The sequence below is a fragment of the Panulirus ornatus genome, chromosome 16 (assembly GCF_036320965.1).
Source record: "Panulirus ornatus isolate Po-2019 chromosome 16, ASM3632096v1, whole genome shotgun sequence".
Lineage (NCBI taxonomy): Eukaryota > Metazoa > Arthropoda > Malacostraca > Decapoda > Palinuridae > Panulirus > Panulirus ornatus.
In genome coordinates, this window is record NC_092239.1 from 35428442 (window position 1) to 35453878 (window position 25437).

At 40.8% G+C, this 25437-nt stretch overlaps 3 protein-coding genes across 5 annotated transcripts in view; 1 reads left to right on the forward strand and 2 right to left on the reverse strand.

Moving 5' to 3' along the window:
* The window catches only part of GluProRS (Glutamyl-prolyl-tRNA synthetase), a 32601-nt gene extending 22214 nt beyond the window's left edge, over positions 1 to 10387 (forward strand). For both annotated transcript variants that reach the window (XM_071671588.1, XM_071671587.1), the window contains exons 5-6: positions 1321 to 1572; positions 6135 to 10387. In XM_071671588.1, the coding sequence (XP_071527689.1) occupies positions 1321 to 1572; positions 6135 to 10247 (4365 nt within the window). In that variant the 3' untranslated portion in view covers positions 10248 to 10387. The remainder of the gene's footprint in view (positions 1 to 1320; positions 1573 to 6134) is intronic.
* Positions 10388 to 12516: 2129 nt separating this feature from the next.
* Positions 12517 to 19371, reverse strand: LOC139754252 (zinc metalloproteinase nas-4-like). Of its 2 annotated transcripts, XM_071671590.1 has the most exons (6): positions 17827 to 19371; positions 15600 to 15770; positions 14316 to 14433; positions 13403 to 13593; positions 13131 to 13264; positions 12517 to 12900 (listed from the first exon to the last, which is right to left on the reverse strand). In XM_071671590.1, exons 1-6 carry the CDS (start codon positions 17888 to 17890, stop codon positions 12820 to 12822), a joined length of 759 nt encoding a protein of 252 aa, XP_071527691.1. In that variant the 5' UTR covers positions 17891 to 19371; the 3' UTR covers positions 12517 to 12819. The 2 variants fall into 2 exon arrangements, with proteins under 2 accessions (XP_071527691.1, XP_071527693.1); XM_071671592.1 differs by lacking the exon at positions 15600 to 15770.
* Positions 19372 to 19525: 154 nt separating this feature from the next.
* On the reverse strand, positions 19526 to 24437 carry LOC139754251 (zinc metalloproteinase nas-4-like). The gene is made up of 6 exons (XM_071671589.1): positions 24283 to 24437; positions 22563 to 22733; positions 21978 to 22095; positions 20927 to 21117; positions 20683 to 20816; positions 19526 to 19763 (listed from the first exon to the last, which is right to left on the reverse strand). Exons 1-6 carry the CDS (start codon positions 24347 to 24349, stop codon positions 19683 to 19685), a joined length of 762 nt encoding a protein of 253 aa, XP_071527690.1. The 5' UTR covers positions 24350 to 24437; the 3' UTR covers positions 19526 to 19682.
* Between the last annotated feature and the right edge of the window lie 1000 nt (positions 24438 to 25437).

Sequence of the window (25437 nt, forward strand, 5' to 3'; positions counted from 1 at the left end):
ACTCCCAGATATCTAAAACACTTCACTTCCTCCAGTTTTTCTCCATTCAACTTTCCTCCCAATTGACTTGTCCCTGAACCCTACTGTACCTAATAACCTTGCTCTTATTCACATTTACTCTCAGCTTTCTTCTTTCACACACTTTACCAAACTCAGTCACCAGCGCTGTATCATCAGCGAACAACAACTGACTGATTTCCCAAGCCCTCTCATCCACAACAGACTGCATCCTTGCCCCACTCCCCAAAACTCTTTCATTCACCTCCCTAACAACCCCATCCATAAACAAATTGAACTGACATGGAGACATCACGCACCCCTGCCGCAAACCGACATTCACTTTCCTCTCTTCCTACTCGTACACATGCCATACATGCTGGATAAAAACTTTTCACTGCTTCTAGCAACTTGCCTCCTGCACCATATACTCTTAATACCTTCCACAGAGCATCTCTATCATATGCCTTCTCTAGACCCATAAATGCTACATACAAATCCATTTTTTTTCTTAGTATTTCTCACATAAATTCTTCAAAGCAAACACCTGATCCACACATCATCTGCCACTTCTGAAACTACTCTGCTCTTCCCCCATCTGATGCTCTGTACATGCCTTCACCCTCTCAATACCCTCCCATATAATATCCCAGGAATACTCAACAAACTTATACCTCTGTAATTTGAACACTCACCTTTATCCCCTTTGCCTTTGTACAATGGCACTATGCATGCATTCTGCCAATCCTCAGGCACTTCACCATGAGCCATACATACATTGAATATCCTTACCAACCAGTCAACAACACAGTCACCCCCTTTTTTAGTAAATTCCACTGCAATACCATTGGATATCACCTGTTACCAGTGAAATTGCAACAGGTGCTGAATCAGGTAAATCAGGATGAAGTAGACACACCAAGTGCTACACTATCTCCCTCCCGTAACCCTCACGCCACCCCATTTCACTACCCCACTGCATTAAACTTTCATCACCACCTTTTTTGTAAGTTTTATGAAGTTTTATCTAAATTACATCATGACATAGTGTGGTACATCATTATTATGCTAATTTGTCTCATATGTATTCCATATGTCATAGGGTTAGATGGGGTAACGTTTTGCTGAGGGACTTAACTCGCTCAAATGAAATTGCCCCCAAAATGATGGTTTTCAGGTGACTGGTGTCCTGTTTAGGTAGTATTCATTCTTCTTCATTCCCTAGGATAACATAATTAGATACTTTTATAGGAATATGCCCAGCACTTACGTTCCAGTATTATTTGATATAGGGAAATTATGTAATGTAGACATTTCTTTTAGGTTGGTGGAGTCATTGCAGCCCTTCCTGATGATGTCCAGCAATCATTTGACTTTTCTAAGGAATCTTCACATTCATTGGATAAAGCAGCATCAGGTGTTAAGAAACCTGAAGAGGGAGGAAAGTTTGTTGAACTTCCTGGAGCCAAGATGGGGGAGGTGGTTGTCCGTTTTCCCCCAGAGGCTAGTGGTTATTTACACATAGGCCATGCAAAAGCAGCTCTTCTGAACCAGCACTATCAGTTAGCATTTAAGGTAAGAAATGAACTAAATGCATTGCTTTTATTTCTAGTTTCTTCTTAGCTTCCATCTTTCATGTAATTTTGTCTCATATGCTGTAAGTCAACATGCTTATCTTATTCTTTTTATGTGTTGTAATCAGTGTATCTAGTTTGAAACCTTATCTTTTATGAAGTATTTGCATTCACACACAGTACTGTAAAACAGTACAGTACTAGTTGTTGTTGCTCAAGCTTTACATGTATTCAAAGGTGGTTGATCCCCATCTATCTGCAACATTTGCCACTCACTTCCAGAAATCTCTTGTTAAGAAGTACTGAGGGGTTATCTGCGATGGGTGATAGCTTGTGTGTTGTGATGCGTGTGTTGAATTGGCTGGGTAGGTAGAGTGTTGTGAGTTCATTGAAGGGTTTTTATCATTAGTTGAGGATTGGGAGCTGTTTGCAGTAGAGTCTGGCTATATGGACTTTAAATTGTGAGGAGTACTTTTTCATGGTTCTGTACTGATCTGATTTTACATGTAGTAATGGATACAAACTTGTTGGCAAACGTTTTACCTTGAATAAGGTGAAATACTATTTCCTCGATGGTATTGTTAACATATTAAATGAATTGCTAATTAGAGTGGTTGGAAGCAGTACTGTAGATACATATGTATGAATAGGCTCGATGAATACTTAAAGTCAGTGACTTACATTATTTGCACCTCCCTGGTCACAGTAATGATTTACCTTCAGACTTTTACCACACTAATCTTTGAGTCTTTGATGTTTTACACTAACACAAACAGCCACAAAAGGACCCAGTCATCTGTTTCTGTTTTTAGCTCCTTTGTTATTTATTTTTTTTTTATTTTGCTTTGTCGCTGTCTCCCGCGTTTGCGAGGTAGCGCAAGGAAACAGACAAAAGAAATCCCAACCCACCCCGATACACATGTATATACATACATGTCCCCACACGCAAATATACATACCCATACATCTCAGTGTACACATATATATACACACACAGACATATACATATATACACATGCACACAGTTCACACTGTCTGCCTTTATTCATTCCCATCGCCACCCCGCCACACATGGAATAACATCCCCCTCCCCCCTCATGTGTGCGAGGTAGCGCTAGGAAAAGACAACAAAGGCCCCATTCGTTCACACTCAGTCTCTAGCTGTCATGCAATAATGCCCTAAACCACAGCTCCCTTTCCACATCCAGGCCCCACAGAGCTTTGTTATTTATAGTTTATTATACTCAACTGCCGTCTCCCATGTAAGCGAGGTAGCGCAAGGAAACAGACGAGGAATAGCCCAACCCACCCACATGCACATATATATATATATGGCTATGTCTGTGTATGTGTATGTCTATATGTTTATGATGTTTTTTGTTTTCATACATATTTGCAGTGAAAAGTTTTTATCGAGAATGTAAGGCTTGTGTACGTGTAGGAAGAGAGGAAAGTGATTGGTTCTCAGTGAATGTAGGTTTGCGGCAGGGGTGTGTGATGTCTCCATGGTTGTTTAATTTGTTTATGGATGGGGTTGTTAGGGAGGTGAATGCAAGAGTTTTGGAAAGAGGGGCAAGTATGAAGTCTGTTGGGGATGAGAGAGCTTGGGAAGTGAGTCAGTTGTTGTTCGCTGATGATACAGCGCTGATGGCTGATTCATGTGAGAAACTGCAGAAGCTGGTGACTGAGTTTGGTAAAGTGTGTGAAAGAAGAAAGTTAAGAGTAAATGTGAATAAGAGCAAGGTTATTAGGTACAGTAGGGTTGAGGGTCAAGTCAACTGGGAGGTGAGTTTGAATGGAGAAAAACTGGAGGAAGTAAAGTGTTTTAGATATCTGGGAGTGGATCTGGCAGCGGATGGAACCATGGAAGCGGAAGTGGATCATAGGATGGGGGAGGGGGCGAAAATTCTGGGAGCCTTGAAGAATGTGTGGAAGTCGAGAACATTATCTCGGAAAGCAAAAATGGGTATGTTTGAAGGAATAGTGGTTCCAACAATGTTGTATGGTTGCGAGGCGTGGGCTATGGATAGAGTGGTGCGCAGGAGGATGGATGTGCTGGAAATGAGGTGTTTGAGGACAATGTGTGGTGTGAGGTGGTTTGATCGAGTAAGTAACGTAAGGGTAAGAGAGATGTGTGGAAATAAAAAGAGCGTGGTTGAGAGAGCAGAAGAGGGTGTTTTGAAATGGTTTGGGCACATGGAGAGAATGAGTGAGGAAAGATTGACCAAGAGGATATATGTGTCAGAGGTGGAGGGAACGAGGAGAAGAGGGAGACCAAATTGGAGGTGGAAGGATGGAGTGAAAAAGATTTTGTGTGATCGGGGCCTGAACATGCAGGAGGGTGAAAGGAGGGCAAGGAATAGAGTGAATTGGAGCGATGTGGTATACCGGGGTTGACGTGCTGTCAGTGGATTGAATCAGGGCATGTGAAGCGTCTGGGGTAAACCATGGAAAGCTGTGTAGGTATGTATATTTGCGTGTGTAGACGTATGTATATACATGTGTATGGGGGTGGGTTGGGCCATTTCTTTCGTCTGTTTCCTTGCGCTACCTCGCAAACGCGGGAGACAGCGACAAAGCAAAAAAAAAAAAATTTGCTGTTTCCTCTGTGTTAGCAAGGTTGCATTAAGACCAGAGGACTGAGCCTTAAAGGGAAATCCTCACTTGGCCCCCTTCTCTGTTCCATTTTTTTTGGAAAAGTAAAAACTGCGCTACCTCACAAACGGTGAAGACAGCGACAAAGCAAAATAAATAAATAAAATATAAATAAAAATAAAATAAAAACTGGAGGGGAGGATTTGCAGCCCCTGCTCCCTCCCCTTTTAGTCGTCTTTTACGATATGCAGGGAATAAGTGGGAAGTATTCTTTCTCCCCAATTCCCAGGGATATGCTGATATGTATATGTATGTATATGTGCATGTATGTACATTCCTGTGTATATGGGTGAATGGGCCATTCTTCGTCTGTTTCCTGGTGCTACCTTGCTGACGTGGGAAACGGCGATCAAGTATAATAATACGATAATAATGATATATCCCTGGGGATAGGGGAGTAAGAATACTTCCCACGCATTCCTCACTTGTCATAGAAGACGACTAAAGGGGACGGGAGCGGGGGGCTGGAAACCCTCCCCTCCTTGTATTTTAACTTTCTAAAAGGGGGAACAGAAGAAGGAGTCACGCGGGGAGTGCTCATCCTCCTCGAAGGCTCAGATTGGGGTGTCTAAATGTGTATGGATGTAACCAAGATGAGAAAAAAGGAGAGATAGGTAGTATGTTTGAGGAAAGGAACCTGGATGATTTGGCTCTGAGTGAAACGAAGCTCAAGGGTAAAGGGGAAGAGTGGTTTGGGAATGGCTTGGGAGTAAAGTCAGGGGTTAGTGAGACGACAAGAGCAAGGGAAGGAGTAGCACTACTCCTGAAACAGGAGTGGTGGGAGTATGTGATAGAGTGTGAGAAAGTACACTCTAGATTGATATGGGTAAAACTGGAAGTTGATGGAGAGAGATGGGTGATTATTGGTGCATATGCACCTGGGCATGAGAAGAAAGATCATGAGAGGCAAGTGTTTTAGGAGCAGATGAGTGAGTGTGTTAGTGGTTTTGATGCACGAGACTGGGTTATAGTGATGGGTGATTTGAATGGAAAGGTGAGTAATGTGGCACTTGAGGGAATAATTGGTGTACATGGGGTGTTCAGTGTTATAAATGGAAATGGTGAAGAGCTTGCAGATTTATATTTATTTTGCTTTGTCGCTGTCTCCCGCGTTAGCGAGGTAGCGCAAGGAAACAGACGAAAGAATGGCCCAACCCACCCACAGACACATGTAAATACATACATGTCCACACATGCAAATATACATACCTATACATCTCAACGTATACATATATATACACACAGACATATACATATATACACATGTACACAATTCATACTGTCTGCCTTCATTCATTTCCATCGCCACCTCGCCACACATGAAATAACAACCCCCTTCCCCCTCGTGTGCAAGGTAGCGCTAGGAAAAGACAACAAAGGCCACATTCATTCACACTCAGTCCCTAGCTGTCATGTAATAATGTACCGAAACCACAGCTCCCTTTCCACATCCAGCTCCCACAGAACTTTCCATGGTTTACCCCAGACACTTCACATGCCCTGGTTCAATCCATTGACAGCACGTTGACCCCAGTATACCACATTGTTCCAATTCACTCAATTCTTTGCCTGCCTCTCACCCTCATGTATGTTCAGGCCCTGATTGCTCAAGATCTTTTCACTCCCTCCTTCCACCTCCAATTTGGTCTCCTGCTTCTTGTTCCCTCTACCTCAGACACATATATCCTCTTTGTCGTCCTTTCCTCACCCATTCTCTCCATATGTCCAAACCATTTCAACACACCCTCTTCTGCTCTCTCACCCACACTTTTTATTTCCACACATCTCTTTTACCTTTTCATTACTGACTTGATATATATTTATTAGAATTCTTACTTGCTGTAACACAGGATTGCCGTATGAATGCAATAATTGACCATATTGTAAAAGATAATTTTTTCTTTTCAGGGCAAGCTGATTATGCGGTTTGATGACACTAACCCCGAGAAAGAGAAATTAGATTATGAGAAAGTTATTCTTGGAGACTTAAAGCTACTGGAAATAAAGCCAGATATGTTTACCCATACTTCAGATTACTTTGATACTATGTTGGATTTATGTGAGCAACTTATTAAGCAGGGTTTGGCATATTGTGATGACACTGATGGTGAAACGATGAAGAGAGAGCGGGAAGAGAGAAAGGAAAGTAAGAATTACAGTAATTCTGTAGAAAAGAATTGTTCACTGTGGGAAGAGATGAAGAAGGGGACAGATTTTGGTTTGACTTGTTGTGTGCGGGCCAGGATTGACATGAAGAGTGATAATGGTTGCATGCGTGATCCTACCATCTATCGTTGCAAAAATGAGCCCCATGTAAGGACGGGCTATAAGTATAAGGTGTATCCAACCTATGACTTTGCTTGCCCTATTGTAGATAGTATAGAGGGGGTCACTCATGCTCTCAGAACAACTGAATATCATGACCGTGATGATCAGTACTATTGGTTTATTGAGAAACTTGGCTTAAGAACTTTGCACATTTATGAATATTCACGCCTGAATATGAATAACACTGTATTGTCCAAGCGCAAATTAGCTTGGTTTGTCGATGAAGGACTTGTGGATGGCTGGGATGATCCACGTTTCCCAACTGTAAGAGGGATATTGCGACGTGGTTTGACTGTAGAGGGCCTTAAGGACTTTATTGTTGCTCAGGGTTCATCTCGTTCTGTAGTAAATATGGAGTGGGACAAGATATGGGCTTTCAATAAGAAAGTGATTGATCGTGTTGCACCTCGTTACACAGCTCTCCAAGGTGATGTAGTGCCTGTATTTGTTAATGGTGTAAATGTCATGGCAACTACAGCCCAAAAGCACCCAAAAGATCCCTCTATTGGCATGAAGACTGTATGGACTGGTCCCCATGTTTTTATTGAGGCAGCTGATGCTGCAGAGTTGAAGGAAGGACAGAACGCAACTTTCATCAACTGGGGCAATATTTTGATTAAGAAAATAAACAAAGTTAATGGAAAAATTCAATCTGTTGAAACTGAGCCCAACCTTGCTGACACAGATTACAAGAAAACCCTTAAGCTCACTTGGCTTGCAGATACTGACAAAGCTCCTACTACTCCTGTTGTTTGTGTGTACTTTGAACACCTTATTAGTAAGAGTGTACTGGGAAAAGATGAAAACTTTAAAGACTTCATTGGGCACAATACCCGTGCTGAAGTTAAGATGGTTGGTGATACTGAACTTCAGAATTTGGTTACTGGAGATATTATACAGCTACAGAGGAAGGGCTTCTTTCGAGTAGATGAGCCTTATAAACCAATAAGTCTCAGCAGCTGTCGTGAAAGTCCAGTTGTGTTGTTTTTCATTCCAGATGGCCATTCCAAGGATATGCCAACTGCATCATCCATCAAGAAATTAGCTGGCATGAGTGAGAAGGAGAAAGTCAAGAGTGCCCAAGGCAAAAAGGCTGAAAAGAGTCCCCAGGATGAAGTGAAGCATGTTACTGGGGCTTCTAGTTTTAGTTTAGGCCTGGGTCAGAGCTTATTAACTTCAATTAAAGAACAGGGTGATAAGATTAGACAGTTGAAGAGCGGTAAGGCAGATAAAAATGTTGTCATGGCTGAAGTTGAAATTTTGAAACAGATGAAAAAGGATTTCCAGGATACTACAGGAATTGAATGGAAGCCAGATGTTGTCATTCCAAGTAGTGCACTAGTTGTGACTGCAACAGTTACAGGAAGGAATGCTGTGGAAATACACACCAAGATTAAAACACAAGGTGACACAGTTCGAAACCTAAAGACTAGCAAGGCTGACAAAGACACAATTAAAGAAGCAGTCGATATACTTTTAGACTTGAAGAAAGAGTTTAAAGCTGCAACTAATATTGAATGGAAGCCAGACATTGACATATCTAAGGTTATGACTCCTACTTCAATGCCTGTTTCTTCTAGCGTTCAAAATAAGAATACTGCTCTTCAACTCCACAGCCAAATTAAGAATCAGGGCGATAGAGTTAGGACTTTGAAGGTCAATAAAGCTGAGATGGATGTAATTAAGCAGGAAGTTGATTTACTTTTATCTTTGAAGCAAGAATTTAAGGACATTACTAATTCAGACTGGAAACCAGATATTGACATTTCCCAGTTCTCTGACTCACCATTTAGTGAACATATTGATGGTGCTACAAGCTCAGGCCCAAATATCTCAGCCATAGATCTACATAATCAGATTAAGAAACAAGGGGATATAGTAAGAGCACTGAAAGCAAACAAAAGTGACAAAGATACTATCAAACAAGCTGTTGATTTGCTGTTATCTTTAAAGAAACATTTCAAGGACTATACAGATATTGAGTGGAAACCTGATATTGATGTGTCTCAGTTTTCTGATGATGTAGTTCCACCTTCTGGGAGTCTGATGACTGCTCCTGGCAAAGTTGAAGGAGGAGGTGCAGGAGATAGATTTAGAGATGAAGGAAGGGTTACCAAGGAAAAATCACCATTGAAGAGTGAAGTAAAGGTATCAGTGAAACAAGAAGATGGAGGCATGAAGAAACAAACAAGGCTTGGATTAGAAACCAAGAAAGAAGAAAATCTGGCAGAGTGGTACTCACAAGTGATAACAAAGGCTGAGATGATTGAGTACTATAATGTGTCAGGTTGCTACATTTTAAGGCCTTGGTCATATGCTATTTGGGATTTCATTAAAAATTACTTCGATGAGAAAATAAAGGCCTTAGGTGTTGAAAATGCTTATTTTCCCATTTTTGTTGCAAAAGACTGTTTGGAAAAGGAGAGGAAACACATTGTAGACTTCTCTCCTGAGGTGGCATGGGTAACAAAATCAGGAAATAGTGACTTGGCAGAGCCTGTTGCTATTCGTCCTACATCAGAGACTGTCATGTATCCTGCTTTTGCGAAGTGGGTGCAGTCCCACCGAGATTTGCCACTGCGAATTAACCAGTGGAACAATGTTGTGCGCTGGGAGTTCAAACAACCCACACCATTCTTAAGGACTCGAGAATTCTTATGGCAAGAAGGGCACTCTGCTTTTGCTGTTAAAGCAGAAGCTGAGGAAGAAGTACTACAGATATTAGAGTTATACACTGGTGTATATAGAGACCTCTTGGCTGTACCAGTCATCAAAGGCAAGAAAACTGAGAAAGAAAAATTTGCTGGAGGTGATTATACCACTACTGTTGAGATTTTTATATCTGCAAGTGGTCGAGGCATTCAAGGTGCAACATCTCATCACCTGGGGCAGAATTTCTCAAAAATGTTTGAAATTGTCTTTGAAGATCCTGAAACAAAGCAAAAGAAGTTTTGTTTTCAGAACAGCTGGGGAATAACAACACGAACCATTGGAGTAATGGTGATGGTGCATGGTGATAACAAAGGCCTTGTGTTACCACCTCGAGTGGCATTAGTACAGGCAGTCATAATGCCTGTTGGAATTACTGCCAGATCTACAGAAGAGGACAAATTAAACCTTACAGATGCTTGTAATAGATTAGTAGCTGACTTGAATGCCGTGGGAGTGCGGGCTCATTGTGATCTTCGTGAAAACGTTACTCCTGCTTGGAAGTTCAATCATTGGGAACTGAAGGGTGTACCGCTAAGGTTAGAACTTGGACCGCGTGAAGTGGGTGCAGGTGAAGTCTTTGTTGTACGACGTGACACTGGAGAGAAACAAACCATGAGTCGAGATACTATAGGATCGGAAATCAAAATCCTTTTAGATACCATTCATGATTGTATGTTAACACGGGCTTATGCTGACCAAGTGTCTCACATGGTCAAAGTGACCAAGTGGAGTGACTTCAGAGGCAACTTAGAAAAGGGCAACATCCTTCTAGCTCCATTCTGTGGTGAGGAAGAATGTGAAGATGCCATCAAGAAGGACTCCTCTGTTGAGGAAGCTGTTGAACCAGGTGCTCCATCAATGGGGGCAAAGTCTTTGTGTATACCTTTTGAACAGCCTGGGGAAATTAATGGATTATCATGTATCCACCCATCATGTAAGGCCAGACCACTGTACTATGCACTTTTTGGTCGGTCATACTAATCTAATAGGATATTGTATTGATTGACCTAAGAAAACAAAGATTGGTCATATCAGTTATCAGATCATGGGAAGTGATAATGAGTCACTCATTAAAAGTATCAGAAATACAATATGTAATGTAATAAAGGAAATGGAACTGATGAATGTGTTGTAATTATCATATTTACATTTTTTTTTTATGTTTGGATTGGACATGTGTATATGAAATGGAATGTTTGTTCATTATGGATATGGGCTCTGTCACCTGTAGAAGTATATCCTGTAACTTGTAACATATATCGGATTTTCAGGTTTATGAGAGTTTTCAGTAGATGCATGTTCAGTTTTCTAAGGTGCGCCAGTCCAAAGAGGTTTGGATTAGTGTGGGTGATACAAATAGGGCAAAACCTTTGTCATCCACCAGCAAAGGCTGATGAGGATAAAGGCAAGAAGGCTTACTAATTTGCATTGCTACAGTGCCAAGGAATCACCTCTGGTCAAGGTTAGAGGTATGAGATGTTTTTGGTGTGTAGTCTATGTGTGCAAGTGGAGTATTTGATGTCTGTGGGTGGCAGTACTATGAGTTAGAAATTGCCTTGGATGTTGTATCACTGTCAGCAGACCTTCTCACTCTTGAGAGCCTGCCTCAGCTTGCTTCCATATGAAGTGCAACCTTAGAGCTGCAAGAACTCTATGAAAGTAGACCAAGGGCTACATAATGAAAATTATAATGATAAAAGAAACTACAAGGTTGAGAATAGGATGTTGGTCACAACATTGTAGTACTCAGTCACAATTCATGTGAAATTGGTTATACCTAATGTTGGCTTGGCTGTTCTAACATTGAATAATTTTGGGGTATTGCTTTGTATTTATTGGTTATATTTTTGTTTTAGCTGTTGATATTAACTATTAGGTAAGCAGTACCTGTGAGGCAGTCTTTCATTTGGGCTGTATACACCCCATTTAGGCAGGTAGAAATAAGAAAATTATGTATGATCATCTTGACTGTCTTTTCCTCTTCATATATGTTAGTGCAGTATTGAATATGAATAGTCAAGATGCCTTATTCCTGTCTGTCAAAGTGCCAGCGATTATGAATGGCAATAAAGCTGTCAGTCAGAGTATCCTCATTTTGACCTCATGATCTCCAGGGGTGGACTATGGTCTTTGAGCATTAAACATAAGGAACTTTACAGGTTCTCTTGAACTGAAAGGTCTTGAGGGTTTCTGAGCCCTTTAACATTGTTCATAAGAGTTATTGAAACAGGTTTTTCAAGTTTTTGAAAATCCGTGTGTGTAAGTTGTGGACTCACCAGCTTCAGATGTTCAAAACAGCAACTGCTCAGAGAAGTACTACCATCCTGACTTTGGATTAATGAAGTGATACCTAGAACTGTCTTATCTCCTCCATGTCAGTAGGATGTAGACAACATCCACCCAGGGAAGCATGATCCTCCTTACTTAAGAGTGCTTAAATGATGCCTGGAACCATCTTAATCCTCCATGTTAGTAGGTTGTAGACAGCAGCCACCCAAGGGAAGTACTACCCACTTGACTAAGAAGTGTGGAAGTGACACCCTAAACCAGGTTACACCCTCCATGTCAGCAGGTTGTTGACAGTAGCAGACCCGGAAAGCATAATAGTACTAACTTTGGAGTATTGAAGTGATGCCTAGAACCGTCTTACACCAACTGTGTCAGTGGGTAATAGAAAGCAGCCACCAGGGGAGCTACAGTACTACCATCTTGACTTAGAAGTGTTGATATGATGCCCAGAAAATGTTACACCAGTGTATTGGTTGATGGCTTTACTTTTGCATCATTAAATCAAAGTTGCTAAGCTAGGTTTGACATCTGTCCATATGTGCCACACTCATGTTCTTTTCTATTTTGCTGCCTATCTTCACATTTTATCTTGCCCATCTTTTATTAATCATTGTAAATTGCTAAGTTTTTAAGGTGATTTAAGATGGAAGAGGATTTTTGGGAGGAGGTATGGAGGCAGTGGTTGAAGAGTTTATTTACTGTCTTCATTCTTTATCACCCCCATCTCTATTTTCTATTAGTTTATATTCCATTTTGCTTTACAAAATGGGCAGATCTACATCTCATGTCCCCTTCTTTTTTTTCATATAGGGCCTGTCCTGATCATATAGGGCCTGGCCTCAGGACTTCTGTTGATAATTGCAGCATTTATCATAACAGAAAAGGTGCATGTTCTGCTGTTGCACATTACTTAACACTCACTAATGAATTCAGACTCATAATTGTAAGAACTTTACCACATGGATATTCAGTATTTGAACTAATGTACTTTATTCATGATTGCAGATACAATGATTCACACATGTAAGTAGCTTTTATGTTAGATTAAAGGTTGATTCATTGATCATTTTCTGATAAACACTGGCAGCAAATGTACTGGAATGCTCTGCAGTCCTTTTTAACAGATACATGAAAGTGATGGGTTCAGATGACATTTACCTTTGAATTCTGTATTAGATTGAGGCTTAGTTCTGAGTTGCTGATGGGTGGCCTCTGCCTTACTGGCATTGCATGTACAGGGGAAGAGCAAGGCTAGTTGGTTTCCTTAACACTTGTACATATTCATAAGTTTGTTAACATCTACTGTGCTGAGATCTTTACGTTGACCGATGGTAGCGTTTGGGTCCTGGGACAAATGATAAAATTAATACAAGTAGGATAAGAGAGAAAGAGTGCCTACTAATGAATACCTATGATAAGAAATTGCCTGAACAGTTTCTCAAACTTTTCGTAGCCAAGTTGGATTTTATTCAGAAACTTCATGATCTCTGTTGATATCTATCATTATAACAGAGTTCTTAGATATTTTTGTTTGATGCCTTTTAGAGATAGCTAGAGAGAACTGATTTGCATTACCTTTGTGACAATGGTCTTCTGACCATTGTAAGAGAAGGCATAAGCGTTATAGTGCATTAAGGACCCGTAGTCGTAGTTCTCACCAAACCCGCTGATGACAGTGGCAGAATATTTGTTGAAGTTCTCCTCTGATCCTGCAAGTGTATGTTAGCATAAAGTCTGGGGTATGATGCTATGACATTCAAGGCTTGTTCCTTTCTGTGATTTCAAAAACTCATGATAACATACAAATGCTAATGATGGGCAAAGCTGCTGCATCAGTTGTAACTCACCAGGTTGGATGTTCTGCCACATAATGGTGACATAATCGTCCCTGTCAAAACGGGACTGCTCATGGTAGAAGCCAAGAGCATGATACATCTCATGTAGGGTGGAACCAAAGCTGTTCAGGCACCACCTGGGTAAGTTGAGGGTCTGTATGCCTCCCACCATGCCCACATTGCTGTTGCATCCTCTAGAGTTACTGTGAAGTATGAAAAACTATATCATATACAGTACTTTTCTTGGGGATCAAGTGTTCCCTTCATCTGGCTTGTCACTCTTACTGAGACTTATTACACTTGGCCAGATCTACAGTAGGGATGTTAAATGGTGTGTTGCACATCTGTAATTTTGAAAATGTTAAGTTGTTTCCTTCCATTTAAGTTTCCTTGCTTCCTGACTTGTTTCATAGTGTCTTATTATTATAGGTCATCTGAGCTAACGAGAAATATTCCTTATACGATTTGGCATAGAATTGTGTATTTAGCCAATAGATTTCTTGACTATGGACCATAACACAGAAGGAGGAAAGATTGTTTAGATTTGGTCATGATGTTTTTAGCACTAGACAGGAAATGCAGAACACAGGATTTTGCAAATGCTATTTGTATTTTGTTTACAGTTCAAATTTTCCAAGTAATAAAGCTAAACATAGTTTCTTGGAAACTGAATGTTATAGAAAGAAATGACAATCTGAATTAAGAAAGATACCAGGGATTGGGTTACTATATATGAGATCCAGCTCAGGATATAGTGTCTCTGGCTACATATAACCCAATTCACTCTATATCATCATCTGTGCAACTTTGTGAGAAACGTAATGGAAAAAAACATTCTGGCACAATTTTTCTGTCAAGTCCCATGTGAAGTGTTTGTCTTGTGTGTTGATGGGAATGTGCTTGTGGGCACTAGGTGTACACTTACTCTTGGGTGAAGAGAATATAGTTGTGCTGGTTGGTTCTCTCCACAAAGGTAATGCAGCCTTTTGTTAGCTTCTTGTAGTGATCCATGGCCACCTTCACAATATCCATCTGAGAGGAATCTGGACAAAAATCACCACAATGATCCGTTTATGAGTGTATCTCACTTCAGCATATTAGAATATTTTTGTTTGAAGACGTGCTGTCAAGAGGCTGAACCAGGGCACATAAGTGGGAAATTGCAGAATATTCTATGGGGTCTGGTTGTGCATAAGGGTCTTTGGTTTTCTTTCGTTACACATGACAGCTGGTAGACATGAGTTAAGGAGGTCCTTTCTTCTTGTTCCTGGCACTTCCTCAATAATGTGGGAAATGACAAACATGTATGAAAGTATATATATATATATATATATATATATATATATATATATATATATATATATACCTATATATATATCTTTTTTCTTTCAAACTATTTTGCCATTTCCCGCGTTAGCGAGGTAGCGTTAAGAACAGAGAACTGGGCCTTTGAGGGAATATCATCACCTGGCCCCCTTCTCTGTTCCTTCTTTTGGAAAATTTGAAAAAAAAAAAATAAAGAGGGGAGAATTTCCAGCCCCCCGCTCCCTCCCCTTTTAGTCGCCATCTACGACACGCAGGGAATACGTGGGAAGTATTCTTTCTCCCCTATCCCCAGGGATAATATATATATATATATATATATATATATATATATATATATATATATATATATATATATATGATTTTTTTTCATACTATTTGCCATTTCCCGCGTTAGCGAGGTAGCGCCAAGAACAGAGGACTGAGCCTTTGAGGGAATATCCTCACTTGCCCCCTTCTCTGTTCCTTCTATCTATCTATCTATCTATCTATCTATCTATATATATATATATATATATATATATATATATATATATATATATATATATATATATATATATAAAGGTGAGAGTTCAAATTACAGAGGTATAATTTTGTTGAGTATTCCTGAGCATCTATATGGGAGGGTATTGATTGAGAGGCTAAGGCATGTGCAGAGCATCAGATTGGGGAAGAGCAGTGTGGTTTCAGAAGTGGTAGAGGATGCTCTCGTATTGATGTATTCACATGTGTATATTCATGGCAGGTAGAAATGATAAACAACTTCCTTAGCCACACCATTTACCAATGATTAGAGAATGGCCAGTCGACTTGGAAAGTGACTTCATGCACCACTATAGAGAAGGCAAACTGCCGGAAGAGAGCAAGTTTTGAGAATGATACTTGCCAAAATCTTCGTTGAATTTGTAATGGATAGTGCCATTGGGCCAGTGGTACTTCTCGTCCAGTAGTCCGTTTTTGGTGAGGGGCGGCAGCGGCAGTAATATGTCGTCATCGACGTACTCACCCAGCTCCTCTAGGTTCACGAAGGACGCCAGAGTCCACTCTCTCTCCGTCTCTGGCAATGCCATGCACATTAAGGTTTAACAATTATTTTACGTTATTATATATGGTTAAGTACTGATACTTCCATATCACTGGAAAAGACATTTGGATTCATAGCTTAAAATGGTCAGTTGTGACCCAGAATTCCAAGTGCAGGCAACATTCTGGTTTTGTTGGTAATCTGCCAGAGGGCGCCCTCATACGGTAAGCTGCACATTATGGAGGGAGAGACAAATCTCACCGTAATTACTGTATCACCGTAGGCGATTTTCTTTTCTTTTAAAAGGTCTTATTCTGAATGTGATGCAGTCTGCCTATCTCCATTCACACCATTACATCAGCTCATCTACGGAGATCCTCATGTTGACATCCTATATTTGCCAATTTGCCGCATATTTTTAGCCCATTCCCCGACCAGGCTCCTCATTGTCATCATCCTCTTACCCACCAGTTATACAAAATCATCATTTGCTGATCCACCAGTTCCCCCACATTAAAACTGTACACATACCCATGAGTCAATCCACACAATAATCGTCCACTCTTACAACTCTTTGCACACACTTGCACACACGTTATGGTATCTCGCAAGGTACACATACTAGTCCCTTGTGTCTCATCCTGATGAATGGAGGTATCATGGCGACTCCACTTTATATATCAGCGTTGACAACATTCCTCCCACGTACATCATCCGACATGACAGTTTGACAGCCTTTAGAATGGTACCACTGCCAATTATGTCACCAAAAATCATACCAAGACTAGTCATACACGTCACCCTTGCTTCCAACCATGTTTTACCCCGCACTGTCTGTCTAGTCCCCAGCCCTCTCCGCGATGTTCAGTCCACCAGTGTAACAGATATCAGTCAGGATAATAAACAGCTGGACGGAACACTTTATCATCAGATCTTAAAGCTATCGTGTATACAGTCTTAAGTCGACAAACGCCCTTTAGAGTCCATTGGATCGTAACGAATGGCACAACTTATTATTCCCAAACTTTCCAGAGACATCTTCACTTGGGTATTCCTTTCTCATCCGCCAGACAACAAGACTACTAAAGAAGGTACAGAGAAGGTCAAGCAAGGTCATCATCGGCTTTACTCGCGCCACATATTAAGAGGCGCTATGTACAGTGACCCTCCCTCTGCCATCACCTGGATCTCGTCCAGTAGGATACTGCATCTGTACAGTCACCGTCTCCTACCACCTAAAATATTTCGTCCCCATGTTGCTTGTATTTACAACCGCCTCAAAGCCTCAGGGATTCGTAAGTGAACTTCAGTTAACCATCCTAGCACTGTTGTGAAGACTACTCTTTTTATAATTTTTTTTTACTACTCGTATTTGTTGCGTTTTTTTTTTGCCTTGTTTTTATCGTGTTTCGTTTTTATAGGTCCATTTTTTATATGTATGCTTCCTTTGTAGCCCCGTCGTTTATGTATAATTCCTTATTATAGCCCCGTTGTTTATGTTGTATGTTTCCTTGTGTATTTTTAACATTTAGCGGCATGCACACACACACACACACACCAAGTCCCAAGCCTTACATCAAGATAAACTCAGGTCGAAAGAATATTCTGCCTTCGGGATGGACTCGCCATTCATGCGGACCGAAGCCTTCACGAAGATGGAGCAGCTGGATGAGGGCTTCGTGCCACCGTCAACGTAAACAACATCCTAACGCAGCGGTTAGTGGAGCTGAAAGCGATTCGGCTGCAGGCGAAGGAAGGTGGTGCCTTTCGCTACAACCAAAGAAAACGTCACTTGAAGTAGCTTATACACTACAGCACCGTCACTATCTCCGACAAATTTCGCACCTGAAAGACTGTCACGTTCTTAGAGTTAGGTGCTTAAGGGCTGTCTATACTGTACAAGATCTTGAAAACCATGATCTTCACCCGCATAAACTGAAGATGTGTCAATTACTAAATCTCCTCACCCACCGTCGATGAATCCTCTACCAGGGATATTGACCTGCCTTATATAGAATATTGCTCACAAACCTGATTAATAAATGTGTGCTCATTTACGCTCTGTGTTGAAATGAGAGTGACGACTTACTGGGGAAGAGTTTGCTGGGCATGGCCAGAGCTAGCCCGACCAGGGCGAAGAAGATCAACTTCATAGTCCTAGGAGAGTGCTGTTGTACTGTAGTTTCGGGAGAGTGCTGCTACAGCGTGGTGTCAGGGAATTGCTGCCTCAGTGTGGTGCCGGGAAAGTCACAGCAGTGGTGCTGGGAAAGTGCCCCTACAGTGTTGCTAGGATGGAGCCACTACAGCGTGATGTCGGATCAGTGCTCTACAGTACAGCACCCATGTATGTGAATGCGAACATATGTATAGGAAGCCGTCAGCGGGTGTCATTCTTCACACCACACTTGATAACAATGCAAGTTTATGTTCATATACCGTGAGACGAAATCTCGAGTAATTCTATCCCTTAATGAACAGAATAACGTAGAGATTCTTTAGAATGTATAGTGATATGACGATAAAGGCAAGTGCTTGAATGTCGGTGGTGCATTTTTGTCTCGTGTGTGACAGTTGTCACTGGTATTCGCTGGCGATGGATGAGGAATATTACTTACGGACGACTAACGAAAGAAGGAAGGAACACCCTACATAACCGCTGTGAGGATTAATACATTGATAAGACAACCATGAATTATCAGAATTACCGGTTTTTCATGTGTTGATAATGCTAGATAGGGAGCAGAGTGGAGCCTCAGTGGCTTAGGTAATATGTGGCAGGACTTGCCTTAACCTCCAAGGCTTGCTGATAAACCGCTGGCCACCGACGTCAGCTGCTCTTAACCCCAGGAATGACCGAGGGCAGCTTAAAGTTCACACACACACAAACTCCTGGCTTATGTATATGGATAATTAAAAAAAAAAAAATGGACAGAATAAGAACATTCCAAGATAATCAGTAACATGTTCGGCAATGCAACCATTTTGATGATAAAAAAAACTGGCAAAAGATTTGTTATGCAAGTCTAAAAACCATCATAACTTGAGAAACACGTTATATAGAATCATATAAAATGTACAGTAATGTATAAGACATACGAAAAATTTTACAAAAATATAAAAGCCAAATCGAAGAGGTTAATGAGATGTATAGTTTGCCTATACAGATACAGTAGTTCACATGCCATCTCGAGTACCAAGCTCAGGTTTTCCCTTTATAAGCCTCGACTATTCTCAGGTCCATGTATGTGGGGTAACGGGAGAGAACTTTAAGGTATCTCATATATTGTGTGGCCATACGCATGTGCATGTTCCTGTATGGTAGAGTAAGGTGGATGACTTTAAGTAGCTGGTTCGTGTGGTATAAACGACACGTGTTTAGGCGTTGCCTCTTCGTCTTGCCCATATACGGAGGCTTGAACCTAATACACGAATATTTGTATATAATTGGAGATAAACAGCTTCTGAAATACATTACTGGTCTTATATACTATATGACTTGCAGATGATTTATTTTTAAAAGAAATGCTTTTGCTGCATGTGTAGAACATAGGCACATGATTAGTAGCTATCTTGACAGTAGGTGCCTCAGTGAACCAAAAGAGTTTATGTAGTTCACCTATATAGAAGTCTGAATTTGCTAAGACCACTATTATTTAGAAGCTCTTAAGAATCATATCTGTAGTCTGTTAAACTTATATGTTTCACTTTTTGTGATAAAGTTTTGAATATATTCATTATCCTACAGACTACTAACAAATAAAGACAAGCAGGAGAGCGATTACGGTAAATAAGAAATGTTTATCATTTATTTTCTGCAGAAGTGGGCGGAAGGTATTAATGAAGCAGGTCAGAGCGTCCTGTACCTGTTGGCGACTGCAACAGGTACTGTACAGGATCATCATCCTTGTTACAATGGCACCACAGGTCAACGGTCTACTGCCAGTCTCAGCACTTATACATGTTCATCAGTTTCCTGAGGTCGACATCGCTGAGGTGGTCACGCTGGCCGATGACAGCGTTCAGATCCTGGGAAGACGAAGGTTTGTATGAGTACTGCTGTAAGATTATGATAGAATTTTGATCGGGATGCTTATGTGTGTGTGTGTGTGTGGGGAGGGGGGGGGGGAATTGCTGGGGGTGACATTCAGACTACTTTGCGTGTGTGTGTGTGACCTTTGTGTACAAGCGATTGTTGGGACGTATCTTGAAGGGGATAGTGTAGCTCGCTGCTCCTGCCTGTTGGGTCATTAGAGAGTACCAGATGAGATCATTTCTCTACGGTCGCTTTGCCGAATGTGGCGTTATAAACATATCAAGACCATGTGCTTCATATACTCTTGATTTTAACTTTAGTTCATTTTTTTCTGTTGCATTTATTAAGAACACAGACTTACCTCAGCCTAATAGACGACCTTTTGTATTCTAAGAGACCGTACGGATTTAGGTATGCGGCGGGACCATCAAAAAGCTCATTACGACGACTGCACACGATTGATGATTTCGCAAGAGATTGGTGGATTCGGGGCTAACCAAGTGACTAGTTCATGGTATATACCATAAAGAAAGTCACTTTATCGCAATCTGAAATAGTCCTTACTCAAAGGCTTGGGCCATGGCACACGTTTGGCTGCTGCTTCCCTCACTTTACGTGTGGAAACCGGCCACTTGAGGATAAGCTATTATGATGCCATTTCCTTCCCTCGAACCTAAACTGTGGAATTTATTTTCCTTCTTTTGTCTGTTCCTTCTTCATATAACTCTTCTTCCAATAAGAGTCAAGTCTGCAAACACCTTGAGGAGCCCTGATTAATTTCTACTTACTTTTAACTTTTTCTTTAACTTTGGTTGGCCACGGTTGGGTCATCTTTTGCCCGTGCCATGTCGGTCACTATATGTGAAAAACTAAAATGACTTAGGAGAGGAAGGTGGTGTTAAAAGGGATTACCTTGGTGACGATGGTCTTCTTCCCGTTCTCGGAGAAGGCGTAGGCGGAGTAGTGCATCACGGAACCGTAGTCATACTGTTCGCCGAACCCGCCGATCACATTGGTCGAATACTTGTTGAAGTTGTGCTCTCGACCTGTGGGCACACGGGGAAATGGGATGACTGATAACGTATATTTCTGATGGAAGTCGCATGGTATGTCGTGATGACTAAGTCTTTGTCACACACATGGTCTGGCAACGTACCGGGCTCGATGTTCTCCCACATGATGGTGACGTAGTCGTCCCTGTCGAAGCGAGACTGCTCGTGGTAGAAGCCGAGGGCGTGGTACATCTCATGCATAACGGAGCCATGTTTCTTCAGGCACCAGTCTGGGTAGTTGATCTCTTGACTGCCACCCCTCTTCCCTACTGAACTGTGGCATCCTTCCCCGTTGCTGTGTGGGAAAGAGTTTGGGATGTCTCATTGAAGTGAAAATACCGGGCAAATTCAAGCATGCACCGTACACAAATCTTACTCAGTTTTTCTTCCTATTCCATTTTTTTTTTTCTCATCATAAACGTTTAATTACAAGTGTGAAGGTGCCCAACAAGCTATTGGCCCCAGTTCTGGTAAGGGGTGTCAAGAATCTGTTAAATCCCTTTTGTTTTTGTTGCCAACGAGAAGGAAGGCTCAAGCGGTAACATCGCTGGTCGCTTCCAAGATCCCTTGCCCTCTTGAACTGACCTGACTTAATCTCGATTTATTTTACCAACATTCATTGACTCTACTGAGCGTTAATTTCTTAAACGCCAATGAACTAATACTTCTCCTACTTTCTCATTTTGTTTTGGGAGGGGTGGGAGACTCGACTGACTGTAGGCATTTTCAGTAATCCATTTCATATTTCTGACCATTCACGATTCTGTAACGGAGGAAGAGTTTGTGCTAATTCCAACCCCAACACGCCTGCTGCACGCCTCGCGTACCTTAAATCTCCGAACTTTGACTTCATTTGGTTTCGGGTTTGTCACCCGAGTGTCATTGTTTTCCTCCGCTTTACCTACTGCTCTTCTAACTCTACTACCTTACACATTTTTTCGACTATGTACATTTCTGCCACAAGGATTCGTTGTAAACCAGTTGAAATCTTAGACTTATGGTAGAGGGCAGAAGATGGGTTAAATCTCTCATGTTTTCCATTTCTGATAACCTTGATAAACAGGTAGCATTCACTCTTGGTCGAGGCGGATGTAGTCATACTTGCGTTCACTAAGTGGCTACTACTCACACCCAAGTAAAATGGGCACCACTTACTCCTGGGTGAAGTGGATGTAGTCGTCCTGGTGCGTGCGCTCCACGAAAGTAATGCAGCCATTCGTCAGCGACTCGTACTCGTCCATGGCATCTCGCACAACTTGCCTCTTATCGCTCGCTAAACCAAACAGTTCCGTGTATCATTAATCAGTTAGGACATATCTACACGTAAGGTCGTCTGAACTGGCAGTGTAAAACTACTTGAACAGTAGGCATGGATGTAGAAGAGTAAATGATTGAACAGTTTTGTACACGAGGATGTAGAGGATTGAATGACCGAACTGTCTTATATAGATAATCAGTACAACTCACTCTGGAACCTGACGGTCTGCCACAAAGAAGATGATGAACTATATATATATATATATATATATATATATATATATATATATATATATATATATATATATATATATATATATATATATATATATTTATTTATTTATCTATTTTGCTTTGTCGCTCTCCCGCGTTAATATATATATATATATATATATATATATATATATATATATATATATATATATATATATATATATATATATATATATATATATAAGGGATTCATAAAACAGGAAGGCTTACCGAAGGTTGAATGAAACTTGTAGTGGACGACGCCATTGGACCAGCGGTACTTTTCATTCAGGAGTCCATTTTTGTTGAGAGGCGGCAGCGGCAGCTCGATGTCACCCTCGAAGTACTCGCCCAGTTCCTCAGGGTTGACGAGGGACTCGGGAGTCCATTCTTTCGCCGTCTCTGGCGGCATCACGCAAATTATATCTTCCCAATGGAAACGATTATACAAAAGTATTGCACATCATCTCTGTCGTCTGAGGAAGAACAAAGAATAAGTCCACCGCTATCACCTTAGGGCGACTGATTGTAAAGTAGTTGAAACTTTCCCCGGGAGACATTTGAAATTAGATACTTTGCTTTAGGATCCTACACCCTACATCACGTTTCTTTCTTCCAGCCATTTGTAGACGCTATTTGTTGGGTATGGAAGTATGTCGAGTGGCTTTAGATGTTCTCTTGGTTCCTTCACTCCGCTTTGCGAAGTGGAATACAAGGGGAGGAAGGATAGCAGACGGAGTTCACAACACATTTAAACCATATATATATATATATATATATATATATATATATATATATATATATATATATATATATATATATATATATATACGAATATAGTGCATATAAACGCGCACTTCCTTATACAAACCTCGAACAGTCATCGAACTGCCATTGACCTTACCCTGAAGGGTCATGCTGAAAGGGTTAACATTCTTAGATACTTGCAAATAGATTCTGTCTTGGTCGTCTCTTTAGGCGCAAATTCTGCCATGTTCAGGAACTTCATATCCACTTTTTAAATTCTCAATTCATGATTTGAATTATTCGAGAATCAACAACAGTTTTTTGAGTCTTCTTATTTGTCCGCCACTCACCTGAGGCAGTTCCAGGGAAGCACAGTTGTAGTTGGGTTATTAGTGATATTTGAAGCTCTAGCATAGAGAGATATTATAGTAATTTTAGGTGCTGGCAGCTTATTGTTCATTACCAGTGTCAGTGGTTGTAGAATTAATGGTATTATTATTATTATTGGTATTATTATTATTATTATTATTATTATTATTATTATTATTATTATTATTATTTATTATCCTTAGGGTTAGTGGAAAGAGAATACTACCCACATATCTCCTGCGAATAGGAGACTAAGAGAGGCTGTTAAGAGAGAGGGGGGAGAAATACTTTTCTCCTATATCAATGCTTTCCAAACGATGGGACGGAGGAAGGACCAAAATAAGGATTTTCGCTGGAATGGTCAGTCTTACGCTTCCTTCTTGAGACGGGAAACGACCAACAGGTATGAAAGATTATTATCATTAATTTCTTTATTATTATTATTATTATTATTATTACAGATGTTGATATTATTGTAATTAATATTTTATCATTATTACTGTTATTATTATTATTATTATTATTATTATTATTATTATTATTATCATTATTATCTGTAACAGAAGAATCAGCAGTAAAAGTAGTAACATAAGTAATTGTAGTATATGTAGTAGTATAGTAGAAGTAGTAGGAGTAGTGGTACGTAAAGCTGTTGTTATGGATGTGTGTCTAGCATCTTCAGTTATTGTAATGATATCAGCCATATCAACAGTTGTATGTTCCATTCTCGCTTGCCGAGAATGAAAGAAATACGGACCCTTAAAAAAAGAGAGAAAAATTTTTTTTTTAGCGAGATGGATTGAAGCGCTAGGTACAAGTGAAGAGCGGGACTTACTAGGGAAGAGTTTGTTTGGGGCAGCAAGAGCCATTCCGATCATGGCGAAGACACAAATCACCTTCATGGTGCTTGGAAGAGGACCACTGTACTATGACGCCAGGAGAGTGCTTGCAGGATTGCACCCTACACCACTGCTTGCACCGTATTTATATATTTATATATAGACGCATTTGTCTTCCCAGCACGCCCGCTGCCAGTCTCTCTTACCCATATACTCATCGCGTTATTAATTTGTTCCTCGGGAGAGTATAAGGAGATAGATTTCACCCACGAGTTTATAAAGACGGTAAAAGATGAGGGGTGACTCGCCACACTCTGGCTGGAGTCATCTACTCATTTCACGTACAAGTAATATTTCACCCGCAGATTATTTTTTATGGCAATACAGTGAGGAATGTACTGCGTGGTGGAGCAGTTACCCTGTCAGATGTTTTATCAAGGTTTTTCACAAACAGTACAAGTATTTACCTGATTAAACGCGCTCGCGCTCACGCACACACCCACACACACACACACACACACACACACACACACACTGATTCTATGTGTTTTTTTCCGGTGAGAATGTGTCTAGACGCATAAATTCACGAGTAGTGTGATTGGAACTGCATTACTGTAACCAGCCATATCCTAAATGTGGGGGTTTTGAATAGAAGACAGTGAGTGAGTTTAAAGTTTGGATCGACCTTTGATCAGAGTTACGCCTAAGTACAGTGTCACCTCAGAGGTAAGGAGAGTTAAGACATGACCATCTTGAGCGGCGTTATACGCTCTTATTATTATTTTTTTTCCCCACGCGAGTTTAGGCCGACTTTGCTCTATTATTATTTTTTTTTTCCACGCGAGTTTAGGCCGACACACGCAGGTATCCCAGGGACTGGTCATTCTAAGATGTCTTACCGACTCGTCCTGAGTGTCCTTGAGCGTTCAGGGAGTGACGACTGTGAACACACACAAGCATGGGAAATTCCTCGAAGCTATTCGCAGCCATTGCTTATCTGGCGCCGCCTGGCACCATACTGGTAAACCTCCCCCCCCCCCCCCCCCCCCTAGTTACCGCACAGGCGAGATCGCGTCTCACAGTTATCAGCATTATACCATATCGTTGGTTGGTTATGAAACATTTATTGAAAGAAGATCCTTAATGATTTT

Bases quoted from the DNA above. Each gene is read 5' to 3' on its own strand.
- LOC139754252 (XM_071671590.1), bottom strand. From the start codon at position 17,890: ATGAAGTTGATCTTCTTCGCCCTGGTCGGGCTAGCTCTGGCCATGCCC. The intron at 13,265-13,402 runs GTGAGTTACAAC...ATACACTTGCAG, and splicing joins GTGGCAGAACATCCAACCTG to GATCAGAGGAGAACTTCAAC. The intron at 12,901-13,130 runs GTAATGCAAATC...CATTTGTCCCAG, and splicing joins AGAAGACCATTGTCACAAAG to GACCCAAACGCTACCATCGG.
- LOC139754251 (XM_071671589.1), bottom strand. From the start codon at position 24,349: ATGAAGGTGATTTGTGTCTTCGCCATGATCGGAATGGCTCTTGCTGCC. The intron at 22,734-24,282 runs GTAAGTCCCGCT...TGATGCCGCCAG, and splicing joins CCCAAACAAACTCTTCCCTA to AGACGGCGAAAGAATGGACT. The intron at 21,118-21,977 runs GTAAGTGGTGCC...TTTCCCACACAG, and splicing joins TACATCCACTTCACCCAGGA to CAACGGGGAAGGATGCCACA.